Source organism: Tachysurus vachellii, chromosome 12, assembly GCF_030014155.1.
Source record: "Tachysurus vachellii isolate PV-2020 chromosome 12, HZAU_Pvac_v1, whole genome shotgun sequence".
NCBI classification, from domain to species: Eukaryota; Metazoa; Chordata; class Actinopteri; order Siluriformes; family Bagridae; genus Tachysurus; species Tachysurus vachellii.
The window spans coordinates 22,513,400-22,532,961 of record NC_083471.1 but is presented as its reverse complement, the minus strand read 5'-3'; the positions used below and the strand labels follow the sequence as shown (position 1 = coordinate 22,532,961).

At 38.7% G+C, this 19,562-nt stretch overlaps 2 protein-coding genes across 4 annotated transcripts in view; both read left to right on the top strand.

Moving 5' to 3' along the window:
* The window catches only part of cacna1ba (calcium channel, voltage-dependent, N type, alpha 1B subunit, a), a 126,584-nt gene extending 114,592 nt beyond the window's left edge, over nucleotides 1–11,992 (top strand). For 2 of the 3 annotated variants that reach the window (XM_060884162.1, XM_060884163.1), the window contains exons 41-48: nucleotides 1,465–1,586; nucleotides 1,874–2,007; nucleotides 2,368–2,494; nucleotides 2,593–2,706; nucleotides 6,916–6,954; nucleotides 7,461–7,674; nucleotides 9,932–10,149; nucleotides 11,205–11,992. In XM_060884162.1, the coding sequence (XP_060740145.1) occupies nucleotides 1,465–1,586; nucleotides 1,874–2,007; nucleotides 2,368–2,494; nucleotides 2,593–2,706; nucleotides 6,916–6,954; nucleotides 7,461–7,674; nucleotides 9,932–10,149; nucleotides 11,205–11,594 (1,358 nt within the window). In that variant the 3' untranslated portion in view covers nucleotides 11,595–11,992. The remainder of the gene's footprint in view (nucleotides 1–1,464; nucleotides 1,587–1,873; nucleotides 2,008–2,367; nucleotides 2,495–2,592; nucleotides 2,707–6,915; nucleotides 6,955–7,460; nucleotides 7,675–9,931; nucleotides 10,150–11,204) is intronic. The other variant, XM_060884165.1, reaches the window with a different exon arrangement.
* A 5,647-nt stretch (nucleotides 11,993–17,639) lies between these two features.
* Nucleotides 17,640–19,562, top strand: part of si:dkey-61l1.4 (collagen alpha-1(I) chain) — a 64,755-nt gene continuing 62,832 nt past the window's right edge. Inside the window, exon 1 of the mRNA XM_060882610.1 lies at nucleotides 17,640–17,914. Coding sequence (XP_060738593.1) covers nucleotides 17,815–17,914 — 100 coding nt within the window. The 5' untranslated portion in view covers nucleotides 17,640–17,814. The remainder of the gene's footprint in view (nucleotides 17,915–19,562) is intronic.

Here is a 19,562-nt window from a genome sequence, read left to right as displayed (position 1 = left end):
CACACACACACACACACACACACACATACCACACACACATACACACATCCCACACACACACACACACACACACCACACACACACCACACGCACACACACATACACACACACACACATACCACACACACACACACACACACACACACACACACACACAAACACACAAACACACACATACACACATCCCACACACACACACACACACACACACACACACACACACACACCACACGCACATACCACACACATACCACACACACATACCACACACACCACACACACACACACACACACACACACACACACACACATACCACACACACCACACACACACGCATACACACGCACACATACCACACACGTACACACACACGCATACTCACACGCATACCACACACACACACACACACACATACCACACACACATAGCACACACACACACGCATACGCACGCAAACACACACCACACACACACACACACACATACCACACACACACGCATACACACGCAAACACACACCACACACACACCACACAGACACACACCACACACACGCATACACACACACACACACACACACACACGCATACACACGCACACACATACCACACACGTACACACACACGCATACTCACACACATACCACACACACATACCACACACACACATACCACACACACACGCATACAGACGCAAACACACACCACACACACACACACACACACCACACACACACGCATACACACACAAACACACACCACACACACACACACACCACACAGACACACACACCACACACACGCATACACACACACACACACACATACACACACACACACGCATACACACACCACACACACACACACACGCATACTCACACACATACCACAAACACACATACCACACACACACACGCACACACACCACACACACACACCACACAGACACACACCACACACACACATACTCAAATACCACCTGCCACACAAACACTCATACACTACACACACACCACACAGACAGACACACACAAATACACACGCAAACACACACACACACACACACACACACATATTGCTGGTCCTAATTAACATTAATTTTAAACAACTTGAGTTCAGTTCATTACAGTGCTGATTCACTGCCATCTAGTGATGAGCAGCAGATTGTTTGAACTGAGAGTATCTGAATATAAAAGGATACATATAAATAAAGTTTTGGCAAATTAATTGCATAAAGAACAATATACTGAAATCTTTACCATTTCTAAGTTGTAACAGTAAGTTATTTTGGCAACATGATTATTTTCCTGTACCAGTGTGTGCCGAAGTGTTTTATTCCTTATTTAAGGAATGTCATAGAAGAAGAAAAATCTTGTGATAAATGGAGAAATAAAGAACTGAAGATTAAGATGTGAATGTGACATACTGTATAAATTTCCCTGTGATGATTTTTGTGATGTCCAGCTAACGAGCTGACGGTTGGGAAAGTCTATGCAGCTCTCATGATCTTCGACTACTACAAACAGAACAGAGCCAAGAAACTGCAGATGCAGCAGCAGCAGTTCAAAGATCAGCCAGGACCTCAGGTCAGATAAGACACGTGTGTGTGCGTATGTGTGCGCGTGTGTGAGCGTGTGTGAGCGTGTGTGTGCATGTGTGTGTGTGTGTTTGTATGATTAAACAAACAAGCAAACAAAAAAAAAAATAAATAAATAAATATAATGTATGATAATCAGAGATTTATTATTGGGCCTTTAATTGACCAGTGCACAACACAATACACCCTTGTATGTTATTGCTGAATAATTACATTAGGAGAAAATCAAACTCTCACACAACAAGAGTTTATCTGTGCTGTGTGTCCACTGTGTAGAACAATGTGGGAGCTCTCCTGGAGCCCATTCTGTGCCCTATGCAGGAGAAGAGCAGGAGCATGATGGACTGTCCATCAGATATCCTGCATCCCATCAGTCTCAGCTCTGCAACTCTGAACAACGGACACACACTGTAGGCTCTGAACACTCTGAACACACACACACACACACACACACACACACACACACACACACACACACACACACACACACATAACTTTTTTCTCTTACACACACATATATACACACACAAACTCTCTAACAAATCTCTCTCTCTCTCTCTCTCTCTCTCTCCCTCTCTCTCTCTCACTCACACACACACACACACACACGATGCAGCATTTTCCGTATCCTACCTGTACTGTTAAATTCTATTTTTATATGTTGTGCATTTGACCAATCACTACCTTGGTTTCTTATTTTCACTTTTCTGTGTTTTGTGTCTTTTTATTCAATGATAATATTCCAATATTATGTCCTGTTATAAACCCAGCCATGACAACGCCATTAAAGGCTCCTCGTCTTGGGCTTCAGAGAAAACCAAAGACGTTCAGAGGTCAAAAAAGCGACCCATGCTGAGAGGCCAGTCAGTGGACATCTCAAACACAAACACTGCCCAGGTACTTGGTGTTAACAGATCTCCTTGCACGCTTTACACATCCTTAACCTGATCACTTAACCTATTTCACTCATGCAAATATGTGGGGTTATGTGATAGGTGTCAGTAGAGATGAGAAAAATGGAGAACAATGCCAACACAATCCAACAACCTGCTGGTTTAGAGGGTCAAGGACGAGCAGTATCTATGCCCAAACTCAATGCAGAGATGCAGGTAAGTGTTACATATTTATGGATGTTCTGTGAACATCACAGAATCGATGTCAATGTTACACTCTCACTCACTCACTCGTTTTCTACCACTTATCCGAACTACCTCGGGTCACGGGGAGCCTGTGCCTATCTCAGGCGTCATCGGGCATCAAGGCAGGATACACCCTGGACGGAGTGCCAACCCATCGCAGGGCACACACACACTCTCATTCACTCACGCAATCACACACTAGGGACAATTTTCCAGAGATGCCAATCAACCTATCATGCATGTCTTTGGACCGGGGGAGGAAACCGGAGTACCCAGAGGAAACCCCCGAGGCACGGGGAGAACATGCAAACTCCACACACACAAGGCAGAGGCGGGAATCGAACCCCCAACCCTGGAGGTGTGAGGCGAACGTGCTAACCACTAAGCCACCGTGACCCCATCAATGTTACATTGAAGCTCTTTTGGCAGTTTTGGCAGAATTTATGGAATTTGATCTTTTTTTGTTGTGTTTATGTTTAGCATTCAATGTCTTTGTCATGTTCCAAAAAGATAACAGTTCATTTTTTTCCACACAAATGTTTCTATCTTCAAAGTAAATGATGACATCAAACCCATTTCTGCTCTCTGAGATGCTCCAAGTGCTTCTTCATAAAACTAAAATTCAGAGGTGTTTATGTTTAACCATTAAAAGTCTGCGTAAGGTTATCAACACAGGGGAAAACACGTTTCACCCTGAAAGTCGACAGAATCCTGACTCATTTTATATCAGACATACGGCCATTAAATACTTAACGTTTTGATACTGGTAGAAAATGTCTGATGAGTCGGTTTGAAGGTCAGTGTACTGGTTAAAACAGTAAAATTGTTGCCTGTCTCTATATAAACTTATTCTCAGCTCCTAGTGGCTTTTAATGAAAGTGTTTACGCAAGGTCGAGCAATAACTCCTGTGTTTTTAGGCATAATCCCACGCTGTTTGTTCTATTCCACCTAATTTCAATGGCAGATTTTCACCAGTTAGATTATTATCCTTCCTATTCCATAAAAGAAACCAGTAAAGACAACTTAGGACAAACCTGCTGGTCAGGAAACATCCCTGAAGTGAATACAAACGGCTGTAATTCTGTTTACACGAGCTAACAGATACCTATGATATATTGGATAGCGTCGCTGTCAACAAACTGAAAGAGGAAAGCCGTTTCCTCGTCCTGAGAACAAGGCCAATTACACACTCCAACTCTCCATGGACGTCTGGGATTCTTTGGGATTTGAACTCTTGATTTCCTGACAACAGCATGAGTGCTTAGACCATTCAGCCCCTCTGGAGCCGTTTGTTTTTATTGTTATTGCTATTTGCTTGCTGTGGTTTTTCAACCTTTGACCTTTTTCAAAGCCTGGAATCTCAAGACCCTTGCCGTTGTAAAGCGATTACCAGCTTGAGCCGTTCATTAGTACAGTTTGGAGGTGACTCCTGTGGTTCGGCTCGGCTACACGGCATCCGACGTGACATATTAGATCAGAATTACGGCAATGCCGAAGGATTCGTTTTCCCTGTAACGTAGAAGACGATTAGGAGATTTGAGGTGTAATGAGCTGCTTCAGAAACGGTACAGATTTCTCACATTTCCCTGCTATACTGCATTTCCATCCTGGGAAAGTTGGAGAGAAAGCACTCAGCAGGTAATAGTGGTAGACTGTGAGGTTTCAGCACCTGCTCATATATCTGAAATCCCTCTTATTTCATCCCAGACCCTTCACACTCACTCACCCCATCTCCACTAGCTGACCCTGGCACTGTTCCAGGTCTGCAGCTTTCCTTACATCAAGAAAGGCTACACAGCAGAAATATATTCACTCATGGCCAAAAAGCACAGGTCCTCTAGCTGATAATGGACCAGGAATAAAACATGAGCCATATTGTTTCAGTTAAGGAGGAAATGGCCTGATTTCTTTAATTTAACATTTCCCCTTATCGTTTCCCCTTTACTCAGTTAAATAGTTCTATCCATTAAGTGAATTAAATCCATATTATAAAACAGATAATGAATTTGAAGTCTAAAATCTTTAATTTACTGTATTCATGCCCGTATACCGTAGACCCGTTCTCTTTATAGAATACCCTTCGGTTTTGTCTGTTATGTTGCTTAGCAACATCACATCACCGCTAACATGCTACATGACGTAACAGAAGAATTAGTTAGAAACAGTGAACACAGAGATTTTTGTCATGAGTAAGAGATTTTAAAGAGATTTAACACCCAAATCTCTGATACAGACCCTCTCGTGGTTTATTACTTTATTGCACCACAGTGTGTTCACCAAACCAAAGACTTTAAGAGTGCAGAAATGTTCCAAATTGTCTCTCTATGGATGCCAGCATATTTGTCAGTTGCTAACAAGCACCTCGCACCGACATCATCATGGCCAAACAGTTCATCTCACCTTCCAAACTCGCTCATACATTTTTACTCATAACACACTGAGCTAAATAAACATTAACAACAGACAGGCAGCATTATAGATATATATATATATCATTCTCGCTCTCTCTCACTCACTCTTCTTTCCCCACCAACCAGCCTGTCTTCCTGCGTTCATGTTTCCGAACCAAATTCCGAATCCGATCCTTTTTACTAAACAAGTCTAAACACAGGACACCTGAGTAGGCTTTCATCTGAAATTGCACTTATCTGTGTTGGGAATCATTATTACTTCATTTTTTGTCAATATTCTGCTTAGATTATTTTGATGTGGTTAGTGACGAATTGCACTGAATTTGCCATCATTTTATTTTGAATGTGTAGAGCCTTTATAGAAATTTCCTTTCCTTTCCTTTCCTTTCTGCTTCAATCTCTTCCTTTCCTGTCCTTTATTCTTCCATCCTTTCCTTTCCTTTCCTTTCTTTTCCTTTCTTTTCCTTTCCTTTCCTTTCCTTTCCTTTCCTTTCCTTTCCTTTCCTTTAGTTTCCTTTCTTTTCCTTTCCTTTTCGTTTCTTTTCCTTTCCTTTATTTTCTTCTCCTTTTCATTTCCTTTCTTTCTTTTCCATTCCTTTCGTTTTCTTTCTTTTCCTTTCCTTTCCTTTCCTTTCCTTTCCTTTAGTTTCCTTTCTTTTCCTTTCCTTTTCTTTTCTTTCCTTTCTTTTCTTCTCCTTTTCATTTCCTTTCTTTTCTTTTCCATTCCTTTCTTCTTCTTTCCATTTCCATTCCTTTCTTTTCCTTTCCTTTCCTTATCATTTCCTTTCTTTTATTTTCTTTTTTTCTTTTCTTTTCTTTTCTTTTCTTTTCTTTTCTTTTCTTTTCTTTTCTTTTCCTTTCCTTTCCTTTCCTTTCCTTTCCTTTCTTTTCTTCTCTTCTTTTCCTTTCCTTTCCTTTCCTTTCCTTTCCTTTCCTTTCCTTTCCTTTCCTTTCATTTCCTTTTCTTTTCTTTTCTTTTCCTTTCCTTTCCATTCCTATCCTTTCCTTTCTTTTCTTCTTTTCATTTCCTATCCTTTCCTTTCTTTTCTTCTCTTCTTTTCCTTTCCTTTCCTTTCCTTTCCTTTCCTTTCCTTTCCTTTCCTTTCCTTTCCTTTCCTTTCCTTTCCTTTCTTTTCCTTTCCTTTTCGTTTCTTTTCTTTCCTTTCTTTTCTTCTCCTTTTCATTTCCTTTCTTTTCTTTTCCTTTCCTTTCGTTTTCTTTCCTTTCCTTTCCTTTCCTTTCCTTTCCTTTCCTTTCCTTTCCTTTCTTTTCCTTTCCTTTCCTTTCCTTTCCTTTCCTTTCCTTTCCTTACCTTTCTTTTCTTCCCCTTTTCATTTCCTTCCTTTTCTTTTCCATTCCTTTCTTCTCCCTTTCCTTTCCTTTCCTTTCCTTTCCTTTCCTTTCCTTATCATTTCCTTTCTTTTCTTTTCTTTTCTTTTCTTTTCTTTTCTTTTCTTTTCTTTTCTTTTCTTTTCTTTTCTTTTCCTTTCCATTCCTATCCTTTCCTTTCTTTTCTTCTCTTCTTTTCCTTTCCTTTCCTTTCCTTTCCTTTCCTTTCCTTTCCTTTCCTTTCCTTTCCTTTCTGCTTATCATGTGTTGGAGCAGGAATGACAAAAAGTTTATGGACTTTGGAAGATCTTTGGACATCGAAAACATGTTTTGACTGTGTGAAGAAATTTGCCAATGTGACTTCATTTTTAAACAGTACATGTTCTTATTTAACATTAACAAATGTCCTGTGCTCTCTTCTACACGGCCCGACGACAGAGAAGTCATTCGCGTCACTCTCCAGGAACCTTACTTGCGGTATGTATTGTTTCAAATCCGTCTTCATGCCGTATGTTGAGAACTTTTTTACTTAATACCTGCATGGTATTTATGACTAGGCCTGCTGCTAAACACACCTGTTGTTAAGTGGGTTTTAAGGATTAAGTGATTCAGACAGATTGTCTTTAAAAGCATGAAATCAAAGAGACATGACAGATAACATGTTCCAGAGAGGATGTCTTACCTTTAATCATCGCAGACTGACGCTACACCTTAAGCACCCCAGCTGAATGCACTATGTTCTTAAACACTTGGACATAATTGAGAGAGATTTCTATCGAGCTTAAGCAGCTGTAGCAGATGTAACAGTTTTTATTTTTAATACATTAACCTTGAGGCTTGCAGTAGGATTTAACTAGCTGTTTTTTGTCCCATCAGCAGAGGGCAGTCTATGGTCTCTCAGTTGGCAGTCTGTGGTCTCTCACCGCATGCTGAAAGCGTTTCTAAAGCACTGTAGTGTTTCAACAACTTTTTTTCTTCCGTAGCCGATCCCTGATTCCCCCCTGAGGCGATCCGTGTCCACGTTTTCCTCACAGCGTCCTCCAGAGGTTACTGTGAACGAATACATTCTGGAGAAGCCTGCACAAGAGAGACCGCATCACCATCATCATCATCACCGCTGCCATCACCGAAAAGACAGAGAGAAGAAGCAGAGGTCGCTGGATAGGTCACCAGGTGGACAACCTAATAGTACAGGTGGTCAGTGTTTAACAAACACACAGAAACACACTCGAAAACACTGCTTTTATTGCTCTTTTGCCATTTCACCATTTATCTGTGCACCTTGTCTGTCTTTAATTTTTTTTTATTTTTCTTGTTCTCATTTTTTTCTTGTCTTTCCTTTCCTTTTATTTATTTTCCTTTCTGCTTCTATCTCTTTCTTTCCTTTCCTTTCCTTTCCTTTCTGCATTTATTACTTCCTTTCCTTCCCTTTCTTTTCCTCTCCTTTCCTTTCCTTTCTGCATTTATTACTTCCTTTCCTTTGCTTTCTTTTCCTCTCCTTTCCTTTCCTTTCTGCATTCATTACTTCCTTTCCTTTCCTTTGCTTTCCTTTCCTTTCCTTTGCTTTCCTTTCCTTTCCTTTCCTCTCCTTTCCTTTCCTTTCCTTTCCTTTCCTTTCCTTTCCTTTCCTTTCCTTTCTGCATTCATTACTTCCTTTCCTTTCCTTTCCTTTCCTTTCCTTTCCTTTCCTTTCCTTTCCTTTCCTTTCCTTTCCTTTCCTTTCCTTTCTGCATTCATTACTTCCTTTCCTTTCCTTTCCTTTCCTTTCCTTTCCTTTCCTTTCCTTTCCTTTCCTTTCCTTTCCTTTCCTTTCCTTTCCTTTCTGCATTCATTACTTCCTTTCCTTTGCTTTGCTTTGCTTTCCTTTCCTTTCCTTTCCTTTCCTTTCCTTTCAATTTCTGTTTCTGTCTCTTCCTTTATTTTCCTTTTGACACACAGACACAATGTAATATCCTATTAGAGGTTTTACAGGTAAGGAATCACTTTATTAGTTGTGAGATGTTTGTGTGGATCGGACCAGGATCCAGGATCCAGGATATCATCTTCACGTCTCCACCCAGTTGTTGAAAACTGATCTAAATTACTACAGTATATTGTTACATTCACATCTGAAAGACTTCTTGTTGTTAAGATTTGTAAGGTTCATCATTCACATACATTTAGTATTCATGTTTGAATTTTAAGAATTTAGGATTATCATTAAAAAAAAAAAGGACGTCACCATGCACTTGTACAGACCTTGAGCCAGAGCTGATGTCTGTGGGAGCTTCAGCATGCAGCTGGCATCCATTAGCCAGATAAAAGGCTCTGACTGACACACCGCACACCCTGTGACCTGCTAATTTATCGCTATATCACAGCAGGCCAGTCGTGGGTAAAAATGTCAGAACACACTGAGAAAAAGAAGTACAAGAGCCACAAGACTGGTGTGTGAGGAATGTGGAATTCTGGAGGGGAGGAGACACGAGGACGGGAATTTTCAAACTTCCTTTTGATGTATAGGGAAAATGATGGATCAGACCTGTAGTTCAGGACATCGCACGATCTGTTTCAAGGCCCAAGCCTTTAAGGGGCTCTTAGTGCTGTAGCTAAGATTGATTCAACTGTGAGTGGATTTGATTTACAGATGTTTCTGTACTGTGCTGTACTGATGTTTCATACAGTATCTCAGCATCTTATTCTCAGAAGAGGAATAAAAATTCTAAATGGGACATTATTTAGTAGTGACTTAACCGTACATGTACTGTGGCTCCTTTTATTTCTATTTCTGTGGGGATGAGCTTTATCTATAAATAAATCCTCCTTTTATTTAATTTAATTTAATTTAATTTATTCATTCATTCATTCATTCATTTTCTACCGCTTATCCGAACTACCTCGGGTCACGGGGAGCCTGTGCCTATCTCAGGCGTCATCGGGCATCAAGGCAGGATACACCCTGGACGGAGTGCCAACCAATCACAGGGCACAAACACACACACACTCTCATTCACTCACGCAATCACACACTAGGGACAATTTTTCCAGAGATGCCAATCAACCTACCATGTATGTCTTTGGACCGGGGGAGGAAACCGGAGTACCCGGAGGAAACCCCCGAGGCACGGGGAGAACATACAAACTCCACACACACAAGGCGGAGGTGGGAATCGAACCCCCAACCCTGGAGGTGTGAGGCGAACGTGCTAACCACTAAGCCACCGTGCCCTTAATTAAATTTCATTTCATTTCATTTCATTTTATTTTGTTTTAAATTCAGGAAATATCTTGTGTATTAATGCAAAGCAATCTGGAATACAAAACACACTCTCTATCGATTATCTGTGCGTTCCTATGATTTTGAGGAACAGTGTTTTTCCTTAATAATGAGAAAATAAACACCGGATCATCTTTTAATCATGTCAGAGATTCTTACTTTTTATCTGCTGACGTTGGCATTGTGTCTCGTTTTCAGGCACAGCAGCTGACTCTGCGGGAAACTCCTCATTTCAGGAGAGAGGGCAAGACCGAGGCCGTTCCCACGAAAGGAAACACCATTCATCGGCAGCGGAGAAGCAACGCTACTACTCGTGCGATCGCTACGGCAGTCGAGAGCATTTTCCCACCAAACCTGCGCCAGCCAGCTGCGCCACCTCACCCGGAGAGGCTCAGGAGACCACCTTCACCAAGCAGGTGGGACTCAAAGCTAAGCAAACGGGTTGAGGCTGATATACATAATATACCCAACGTATGAGAGTCTGAGATCATCTTGAAAGTATCTTATGAAAGATTTCATTTTCAGATTGTTCAAGTTGTAATTGAACAGTTGAAAGAACAATGTCAGGACTATCGCATGGCTTTGGTCATTTTTTACGTGTAAAGAAATTATTCCAGTGCAGTGAAATTCCTCCAAAGCGTCATTGCATGATTTACGATTCTCAGCCCACCAAACGCTCGGATGCTTTAAATCAGGCAGGCGAGTCCTTACAAGTTGTTGCACTTCCATATTGTTTGTTTTCCAGATCTTTGGAGTGCGGTGACTTTTATTCTGCATGTCAACAGCGTGTCCTTTATTAGTCTGTATGACCATGTTTTTCTTTATCCTGTATATCAATGAAACTCTTCTTCTCTTTTCTCCTAGTGCAACCACTCATGGCCTTTCACTTCTTTTTCTGCTCTTTTCTTCTTCACCATTTATCTGTGTGTCCTGTCTGTCTTTCCATTCTCTATATTTTCTGTCCTCGTGGCGATGTCTTCTTTGTCTTTGTGCATATTTTGTCTTTGTTTGTGCTTTTCTCTGTCACACAACTATTTCTTTCATTTTTTGCTTTCTGCTCTTCCTTTCCTTTTCCTTTCCTTTTCCTTTCTTTTCCTTTTCCTTTTCCTTTCCTTTCCTTTTTCTTTCCTTTCCTTTCCTTTCCTTTCCTTTTCCTTTCCTTTCCTTTCCTTTCCTTTTCCTTTCCTTTCCTTTCCTTTCCTTTTCCTTTCCTTTCCTTTTCCTTTCCTTTCCTTTCCTTTCCTTTCCTTTCCTTTCCTTTCCTTTCCTTTCCTTTCCTTTCCTTTCCTTTCCTTTCCTTTCCTTTCCTTTCCTTTCCTTTCCTTTCCTGATTCATTGTTTCTATCTTCTTTTCTTTCTCTCTGTATCCATCCTTTCCTTCCTCACCATGGTTCCTTAACTATTTGATCCATTTTTACGCATTACCTTCATCGTTTTATTGTTTTGATTTGCTTGTTAAATTTTCATCTAGGGCAGTGGTTGGGCTAAAGGGAGCCCGGTGTTGTTGAGTTCGGGCTCGAGCACGCCCAGCCGCTGGCGCAGGCAGCTGCCTCAGACGCCCGTGACCCCTCGCCCAGCGGTGACCTACAGGACTGCCAACTCCTCCCCTGTGTCCTCTGCAGTCGCCCAGAACACCCTCCCTCCCCCGAGCCCCGTAATGCGCATCAGCTCCGAGCCGTACCTCCGGCCCCAGACGACGCTGCCGAGCCCACAGCAGATCGTGACGCTCCCGACGCTATCCCAGCATTCCCTGCTCGGGATGCCCAATGGGTACCATTACATTATGGGCATGGGCACTGGCGGCAGCAGCGACAACATCCAGCGCTACTACCCTGAAGCAGAGAAGGAAGAATGGTGCTAGTACGGCTTTAACACATACACGCTCACACATAATTCTGCTGATGATGCTCATTGTGTTTTTCTTTTTCTTGTAAAAAAAATTTTGATGAGTTTTATCATCTCAACATGTGTATGTGGACATGCTTTCATTTTTGCAGAGAGGGAAAACCTGCAGACTGCTTTTTCATGTATTTTAATAGCGATCTAACTGGGCTCAGAATTCTGCCTTTATGATAAATGATAAAGACAAGTTAGATCGAAGTTTCTGCTCTCAATTCCCTGCCTTTGTGAGAGAGGTCACGGTGTGAATGATGGACAACCACAACAACAACAACACAAAAAAATTCTGGGAAAACAGTGACCTGTAGAGCTTATGCAACATTTCACAATCTTACGGCCAGTGGGCTGCGTCCCCATGAAACCCTGGCCTTTTACTATATATATATATGTATATGTATATTATATATATATATATATATATATATATATATATATATATATATATAAAGTATATATATATATATATATAAACAAGGTCATTATATATATATATATATATATATATATATATATATATATATATATATATATATATATATATATATATATAAAATGACCTTGTTTTGAAAAATGCAAAGAGGAAAATCTCACTGAAATGTTGCTAAGAACATTTTATTTTTTGTTTTCCATCTCTGGGAAAGCAGAACCATTCCTTTGGGCTATGTACACACACACACACACACGTACATGTTACACACACAAAGATTTATTTAACACTCTCCATGAAGGTTATAAGGATTATTTTGCTGCTGATGACCATTCCTAGCCTACGTCACTCAGTGTGATGTCGAAATGTTGAGGAACTGAAAAAAAAAAATGTAATTTCTTTTATAAATTAGATATTTTATCTATTCATTAGGTGCATTATTATAATTCCTATTATTATTATTATTATTTTGTATTATATTATATTGTAAAGATACAATGGTGTTTTCTGTGAATCGCTTACAGTTTTATCATCTTGTCAGGACTACCATTTCTTACAGACTGCTCCAGACATTCTTACAAAGTGCCTAACCTTTTGACCTTTTGAATATATCGTAGTAATTAAGCGACCTCGGACTTTTTTTTAGCGTATCAGGACACGGCAGAAAGGAGGACTGACTGAAGAAGCTCTGGGTTTTGTGGAACTACAAGGTGTTACGACTGCAGGCCTTAATCAGGAAGCAAAAGAAACTGTACGTTCAAATTTTCTGTTTATTTCATTCACTTTCTTTCAATGGAAATGACCATAGTATAATTGTGTTTTATTTGTTTTCTTCTTTTTTTCTTTTTTCTTTTTTTTTTTTTCCTTCTTACATTTGTAGTACTTTATTATGGGTGAGGGTGGAACTTTTTCAAATTCAGATGCAAAATATTACTTAGGATGAAATCTAAAAAAAAAAATTAAAGTAGTCGTGTAAAACTACTTTACACAACATAACCACAATTTCATGTTTTTCAAAACGACCAGGTTGATAATGTTGATGTTTGTGTAAAGGAAAGGCAGAAAAAGCAGCAAAAAAAAAAAAAAAAAAGCCACCTTTGTGATGTTTAGCTTTAGAGTCGGATCCCCGGGTCGATGTTGAGACCTTTTGAAAAGAGTTGTACCACTTTTCCACATAATATCCCTTCAAGTTTGGACAAATCTTAATGAACTAATTTTAATAGCGACCCTGTAATCGCTCTCACTCTCACGTTTTGGCTGAACAGACTGGAAAGCTCGTCGTAGCTAATTTAATTTGATAGCATATTGCATGCTAGTTAGCTCGTTAAATGCATTAAGCTAGCATAGATCGCTCATTTTGACCCGAGAGCTGCCGATTTCACGACCGTTGGCGACTAGATGTGGTCGTGACAAATTTTATGCAAATCAAGAGCAATTACTATCAGTGCAGTGACTATCAGTGGGAATGAAGACGCTAGAGCACACACTGCTCCTCCTTCATCTCGTAGGATACAATGCAGCTATACAAACTGGTTAACTTTATATACAAACGTCAAATCTCCATCTACAATATTTTATTTTAGCTGCAGGTGAACTGATTTAGAATACCAGTTGCTCCACCCACTGATAAACGTTATTACTATTATAGTAGTAATAACTACGACGTTATAACAGTAGTAGGAACCCGTACCGATGACTTCATAGTGCAGCGACTGGAGACATGCGGCTATAATGTCACAGTATCTGTGAACGTAGACAGCTTAAGTGAAAAGAATCAATTTGGAAATATTTTTCTTGGCTAACAAAGTTTTACATCATTTGTTAGATCTTTTTATCTCGTCACTAGTCACTTCAGGACGAGGTGTGCTGTTTCCTGTTTGTACCGCAGATATTATTGGTATGTTATTCCAGCCTGGATAGCGTCGTGATTATAGAAACAGTGTGTTCCTGATTCAGAATATATGCTAATTAATCCGGTTAGTTAATAACCCGCTAACAGTCAGCCGATACTTCCTTTTTCTGTTTGTTGAACCTACTGTGAATTTAAATGAAATAAAAAAACAGCCAGGACATGAAATCTGCTTGTCCCAGAAGCCTGGATTAAAGATTTGTCCACCCATTGTCCTTCCACGTGGTACTCTACTGGCTCTAACTGACCTGCTACCAGATGTTCAGCTGGATATCCAGCTGTTGTAGCTCTGATGGCTGAGAACCAAACAAAGTAGCTTTGCAGAAGCTGCACAAAAGATAACATCCAGTACTAGAGTAATTGCTTAGGTGGCTGGGATTAAAAAAAGGTGTAAGTTAAATGGCTGTAAGTTAAATGGCTTACGGAGATCAAATCTATCTGATGAACTTCATGAGGGGAAGAAAAATGTCACATGAGTGTTTGAGCACCATTTTACTTTTGTAGCACTGCACAACTTGGTGTCCATTTAGCTGCTTAGCATGCAGTAAGTAACAGGGGCCGGGGCCCTTCGATGCCTCGATTATTGAGACGACAGGATTTTGATTGAAAATAAGTACTTTTGTTTTAAAGTAGGGCTATGCAACATGAAGACACTTTTGAAGAAAAAAAAGGGAAAAAAAAAAAGAAAAAAGGAAACATCATTCATTCTGTAGCTTTATCTGCTGGGATGTCCAGATTCAGCCTTCCGCATGATCGTGACCAAATCTTTTCTATAAAAAAAAAAGGACTAAAATGTATGAAATATATATATTTTAGAATGCATAAAGGCACAACGATTATCTAAGCGGACGTCAGTAACGTCTCTGAAAGAAAAAAAAAAGAAAAAATCTGCAATGTATCTGCATGCATCAGAGTTACCCACATTGAAACGGTGAAAGCAGAGCGGATGTTTTGAATAGTGCATATTTTTATATATAGCCACTCTTTAACGACTGTGATGAAACTGTTCCGATTAAAAAAAAGTCGTCACCGTTTTCATGCTGAAGTATAAAAAACATCTTTGCACTCCTGATACATCTGTTGTCCTTCAGCACGCTGCCACCGTGGCTTTAAACCGTAGTCCATATTTAATCCACTTCCTCCATACCTGCAGTTTTATCTCCACTGAAGACAAACTTCACAACCCTCCCCAAATCTTTCACCCGTCTTTGTTTTTTTTTTTTTTTTTTTTTTTTGCCAAACCAGAAATTTGCACCCCGTCCTTTTTCTGCACATCTTGTTTAATGTGGCTGTTCTCTTTGGGGGAATAAAGTAATGTTTGCATGGTCTGACGATGTACGTGCATGTTGAACTACGCATTGTTTATCTTCATACCTTTTGATACGATGTATTCTTTCTCGGTTCTGTTTTTAAAAATGACATTTGATATAAACTAAGGGGTTTGTTGAGGCAAAAAAAAAAAGAGGAAATAAAAAAAAAAAAAAAAAAAAAAAAAAAAAAAGAAATTTCTATATAAACTCAGTATTGACAATTGTGCACAGCTCCTCCAGTGAGACAGAGCTGGAACAAACGCCCTTTATTTGGATTCTATGTCTCACTTGTTTGTTGCCTGATTTCTGTTCAAATGGCCAGACTTTGAATTCTGCAGTTGTTTCTACCTTAATATTTTGTATGAAGCAAAGTCCTTGAATTAAAAAAAAGGAAAACAGACTGTTTTGAGTTCTCCTTGCTGTTCTATATACAATTATAAATTTTCTATATACAATTATATTATTTTAATAATATATTATTTTCTGATGGTGTGTGTATATGAATGTCATTTTGTGTTTCTCAGTTTTGAGCTTGTGAGTAAACATTAAAAAAATAAATCAAATGTGCACTCACTAAATGTGAGACAGAAACCTCAGTGATGTAGAACAGAAGTTACCTCTTTTACTAAAGGACACAATCACAACATATTTAGGAAGCCCAGGAAAATATATCAAATAAAGTTTTTTTTTTTTTTTTTTTTTTTTTTTTTTTTTGATAGAAAAACATCTATAAATGTCAAATGTTTCCTTTGAGTTCTCTGTTTTTTTTCTCTTCTCCTGAAAACTTACAGTAGGTGGACTGAAGATGCCATATGAAGATGCCACATTGCTCCTAGGCATGAATGTTTGTGTGTATGTTTGTGTGCATGGTGTCCTATGACAGACTGACTTTGTGTGTTGCTGCCTCACTCCTGGAGTTCCTATAAGCTCCAGGTTCAATGTTTCTTAGACCAGGACAGAGGGCTACTGAAGTATCTTGTTTTCAAAAATATATTTTATTAATTTTTTGCTTATTTATTTATTTTATGTAACTGTATGTATCTCCACTCTATCTATCTATCTATCTATCTATCTATCTATCTATCTATCTATCTGTCTGTCTGTCTGTCTGTCCGTTGGTCTGTCTGTCTGTCTATCTATCTATTTATTTATCTAAAAGAATCTATCTATCTATCTATCTATCTATCTATCTATCTATCTATCTATCTATCTATCTATCTATCTATCTATCTATCTGTCTGTTTGTCTGTCTGTCTGTCTGTCTGTCTGTCCTTTTGTCTGTCTATCTATCTATCTATCTATCTATCTATCTATCTATCTATCTATCTATCTATCTATCTATCTATCTATCTAAAAGAATCTATCTATCTATCTGTCTGTCTGTCTGTCTGTCTGTCCGTTTGTCTATCTATCTCTATCTATCTATCTATCTATCTATCTATCTGTCTGTCTGTCTGTCTGTCTGTCTGTCTGTCCGTTTGTCTGTCTATCTATCTATCTATCTATCTATCTATCTATCTATCTATCTATCTATCTATCTATCTAAAAGAATCTATCTATCTGTCTGTCTGTCTGTCTGTCTGTCTGTCTGTCTGTCTGTCTGTCTGTCTGTCTGTCCGTTTGTCTATCTATCTATCTATCTATCTATCTATCTATCTATCTATCTATCTATCTATCTATCTATCTATCTATCTAAAAGAATCTATCTATCTATCTATCTATCTATCTATCTATCTATCTATCTATCTATCTATCTATCTGTCTGTCTGTCTGTCTGTCTGTCCGTCTGTCCTTTGTCTGTCTGTTTGTCTATCTATCTATCTATCTATCTATCTATCTATCTATCTATCTATCTATCTATCTATCTATCTATCTATCTATCTGTCTGTCTGTCTATCTATCTATCTATCTATCTATCTATTTATCTGTCTGTCTGTCTGTCTGTCTGTCTGTTTATTTATCTAAAAGAATCTATCTGTCTGTCTGTCTGTCTGTCTATATTTGATTTTATTGAATACATAGTAAATTTAACTGTAGATCTTTTTTGTTTCATTACTTTTAAGTACAGATTATGTATATGTATAATTATACTACATTGTGTTCAGCTCTTATATCGAATAATTTTGTATATTATTATAAGATTTGAGATAAACTGAGATTTCTTACTACGTTTAGTTTAGAAGAAATCTGATTGGTTGTTGCCTGAGACGTGGGCGGAGCTTGATTGGCCCTATAGTAAAGTGTGCACTTGCCAAGCAAATGTTCTAAAGCGGACCAGACCTGCAGGACGGATGGCACACACACACACACACACTCACACACACACACACACACACACACACACACACACACACACACGGATACACACATTCACTGCTCCTTTAGCGTTTCCCCATCAAACCATTATGGATCTTGTTTGAATGGAATTTTTTGATCAGTAAGCAGATTAATTTCAAGTGAAAGTGAAAGTGAGCTGTTTTTATTTTGTTATTCGATGTAAAGCCAGAATCAGGTGGGATTTCTGTCTCTTATAAAGATGTGTTTAAGAGGATTTTTGACACTTGTCATCTTCACCATTGGGGTCAGTGCATTTCATGCAGATTGGACAGAAATGGGATCTGGGATTCAGGAGCCAGGTAAGAATTAAATTCTATTATTTAATTCCATAAACTTTTGTCATTGCTGATGGTTTTTTTTGTTTGTTTGTTTGTTTTGTTTGTTTGTTTTTATTGAATACATTTGTATGGTTTCTGAAGCACTTTAGAGTTATCCCTTTATTTTGTCATCCCATTGTTCACCATGTAGGTCAATAATGGTTTAAAACTCTTGGGTTTTATTTTTATTTTTATAAAACCATGTTTAAGGTTGGAGTGAGATGCAGTACCGCAATACGCCGCAGGGGGCCGCCAAACTCTTGTTTATAATACTAATATCGCCACGACATGCATCTTAAATACACCTTATATTAATCTACTATTCTTGTGATTTGCTTATAACAGCAGTTGAGTTTTTCAGACATTTACCCAACTTGTGCATATAAAGAATAATCGTTTGTTATGTTATACAGGATATAATACTTGACTTTATAGTATGCTGTTGTGTTTAAAAGTGTTTCAACTAACACTTTCATATTTGTGTATGAATAAATATTACTTTGATAAACTTAACAAAGTGAAAGTTCTATACACTTCCTATTGCATTTATTTTGAACAGTTAACCAGTCACTATATCTTTCAGGACAGTAATGCTAGTTATACCTTAATGTAACGCCTTGTATATGTTTATTAAGAGAACTTGGAAGATAAACTGTACAATTGGAGGAACCACCTTGATGATCCAGGATACAGCCGAGCTAAACAAGTGCAAACCTACAGTACACTGCCTTCTTAACTACCAGAAGTAGTTACCTCTCATGTTAACTGATACACTGTCAGTAGCTTCAGCCAAGAGCAAACCACAGGCATGATGTTAACACTCATGAGCTGGGATTTCCCACAATTTCAGAATGACATAATCTGGGTTGTCTTTAAATAATGTCCATGTGTAGAGGTGGGGGGAACAAATCAAGTTTAATTCCATAATAGAGCTTATGTTACAATAAGTTCCCAAGGGCCCTATTTCAGCCAGCTGCCCTGCTAAACTGGGGCAAGTATGACACCAGATTGAGAACAGCAGGTGAAATGGAGAACATTGTGAATCAAACTCATGGATCTGCAAAAGTCATTCCTAGAATTTATTACAGAGTGGGAGGAAAATTTTGTATTATATTTATCCATAGGATGGAATGCTTACTGTATTTTCTTTGCCAGTGGATTTGGGTGTGCTGTTTTTACTTCTTGTCTGTAATCAGTCAGCCTATAAGCAGACTTGATGAACACTTAACAGCATGCGAATAAATCTGTGAATAAATCTATAATGTTACTAAAATCAGTCAGCTGTGGTAATGGTATTAAAAACATCGTATGATTCTATGGATTAGATCACGAGATGACGATTGTATATATTCTTCTCTATTCAGAGATTCATAAAGTGTCACATGAACTATCCAGTCGAGGTCAGTGTTTTCTTAGCTGTTCCTGAATTACTTCTGACCCATACCAGAGAGTTTCTCAGGGATATAAATGAGTCAGTATTTCTAGAATTTACTCTAGGAATTTCAGTGAAATTAGAGTTTGCAAAGTTGTTACCATAACAATACGTTATTGTTTTTACAGCAACTTACACTGGTATCGATATAAACGGATAAAATGTGTGTAATTTTAAAACAGAAAATAAATACAGTGA